Here is a 1,958-nt window from a genome sequence, read left to right on the forward strand (position 1 = left end):
CAGTCGGGTGAAGTTGCTCGCTCAGATGATGGAGAGAGTAGTGTCTCAGCCTCTGAGGATGCTGTTACTGAGGCTACTGGGGCTTCTAGTGCTGTTGTCAAAGAATCTGAGATTGAAGAAGAAAGGGAAGTTGGTGTTGAGATGAGTTGATTTTGGTTTCATTTTGAGGGTAGAGATGACGTGATTGTGATAATAAAGCTTTTGAGGATATATACTTCAAATATAAGTCTTGTTATACAGTTGAAATATTATAAGTCTTGTTATACAGTTGAAATATTATAAGTCTTGTTATACAGTTGAAAACATATGTGAATTACAAGACAAAACTAAGTACCAGTGTTCTGTTGCTGTCAGCATTGAGCTGTATGCTTGGTGGGTTGCGTTTTTGGGTTCATTGCACATAGACCCCTGTAATATCGTTAATTAGAACTTACTACCCTTGTAGTATCGCAGAGGTACCCAATGCTTTTTTTTTTGACTCTTTTATCCCAGGTGTTAAAAGAAAGGCCTAAAATGAAACTGAGGGATAGTTAAAAATAGCGGTACTAAGGGGTCTATGCACAATTATCCCTGTATTTTCCATGCCATTTTTTTTTGACTCTTTTATCTCGGGTGAAATTTTGATAGATATTATCCTCGGGTGAAATTAGAGGATAAAAGATTAAAAAATTAAAATAAATTAAGTAAAAGAGAATTGGCCTAAAATGAAACTAAGGGATAGTAAGTTAAAAATTGAGGTACTAAGGGGTCTATGTACAATTATCCCTGTATTTTCCGTGCCATAGCTTAAACTACCCTGGTTTCTTCATTTCTATTTCGAGACTGAAGAGTTCTGCATAATTTGCCACCGAGGTTAGTATAAGTTGCGCCTCCAGTTCTTTATGAAACTAGCTTCAACAATATTTACATGAATCGAGGCTTCAGCAAAGCCTTAATCTCGTTCATATAATTGGACAAACATAAACACATTTTTTTAATCTTTCAATAGAATGATCTCGCAAACATTAGACACAAGCTTCAGATCATACACATGATCGACACAAGAAACCATAGAATTGAGAACAATCATATGGTACAGGCAGAATAGCAAATTGTTCTCTCCTGCCAGAATTAAAACAAATGGTAAATACATCAAAACTCTCTATGCCCTCTCGTGATGAAAACCAAAGTTGTCGAACAAACCGTTGGGATCCCTTCACAGTTTTTATATAACCAAGTATTACAAAAGGTGAGGGGGGAAGGCAAAAGTTCCTCAGCTCATTCCTCTTCAGTGCTTTCTCTGCAGAAGGATTTACAGAATAGTACTATATCAGTGATAAAACCACAAAGCAAAAATTATTATCATAGACTAACAAAATTTCAAGTAGTTCACTAATACTATGGTCAAAGCAGTAATTCAGCATTAGTATCTGAAACGCATACAAATATAAATGCAAAATATTCAAAACTGAATAAAATAACTGCATATTTTATTTAAATACAACGGTTGAAGGGTATCCTCATACCTGTTCCCTCCTAAGACTTGAGCAGATAATTGAGATATTAGCTACCATTCAGGACGAGGGTTAAGATTTCAAATACAATTCATCTTCAACTTAGCTAACTCCCATTTATTGTCAATCTAATCTAAACCCCATATCCAATTCTAAGTACAATCTTGATCGAATCAAGTTTAACAACAAAGTATTTGTCTCAAAATTTTATTGATTGGTCCCAAAAATTTGGTATCTGTCTCTAACAAACTGAAATAACCAAACAAACCCAAGAAATAGAATAAAGACAGTACCTGTTAGTGGTGAATCCAAAGTGGGCTATTCTTAATTAATAGAAGTTTAGATTATGTGGCAATTCAGTAGTGTTTATGCACCCAACACATATGAAAAGATCTCATATTCAGTACCTATTTTCAATGGACATGATGTCTAAAGATTTCACACAAAGAAATTATCAATGAATGA

The 1,958-nt window shown here is 34.6% G+C and overlaps 2 protein-coding genes across 2 annotated transcripts in view; one reads left to right on the forward strand and one right to left on the reverse strand.

Moving 5' to 3' along the window:
• LOC109845763 (peroxisomal membrane protein PEX14) overlaps positions 1-150 on the forward strand; it is a 9,234-nt gene extending 9,084 nt beyond the window's left edge. The window contains exon 14 of the mRNA XM_020415033.1: positions 90-150. Within this exon, the coding sequence (XP_020270622.1) occupies positions 90-150 (61 nt within the window). The remainder of the gene's footprint in view (positions 1-89) is intronic.
• Positions 950-1,958, reverse strand: part of LOC109845366 (neuroguidin) — a 5,537-nt gene continuing 4,528 nt past the window's right edge. Inside the window, exon 8 of the mRNA XM_020414613.1 lies at positions 950-1,279. Coding sequence (XP_020270202.1) covers positions 1,268-1,279 — 12 coding nt within the window. The 3' untranslated portion in view covers positions 950-1,267. The remainder of the gene's footprint in view (positions 1,280-1,958) is intronic.

Source organism: Asparagus officinalis, chromosome 6 (assembly GCF_001876935.1).
Source record: "Asparagus officinalis chromosome 6, Aspof.V1, whole genome shotgun sequence".
Taxonomy (NCBI): Eukaryota; Viridiplantae; Streptophyta; class Magnoliopsida; order Asparagales; family Asparagaceae; genus Asparagus; species Asparagus officinalis.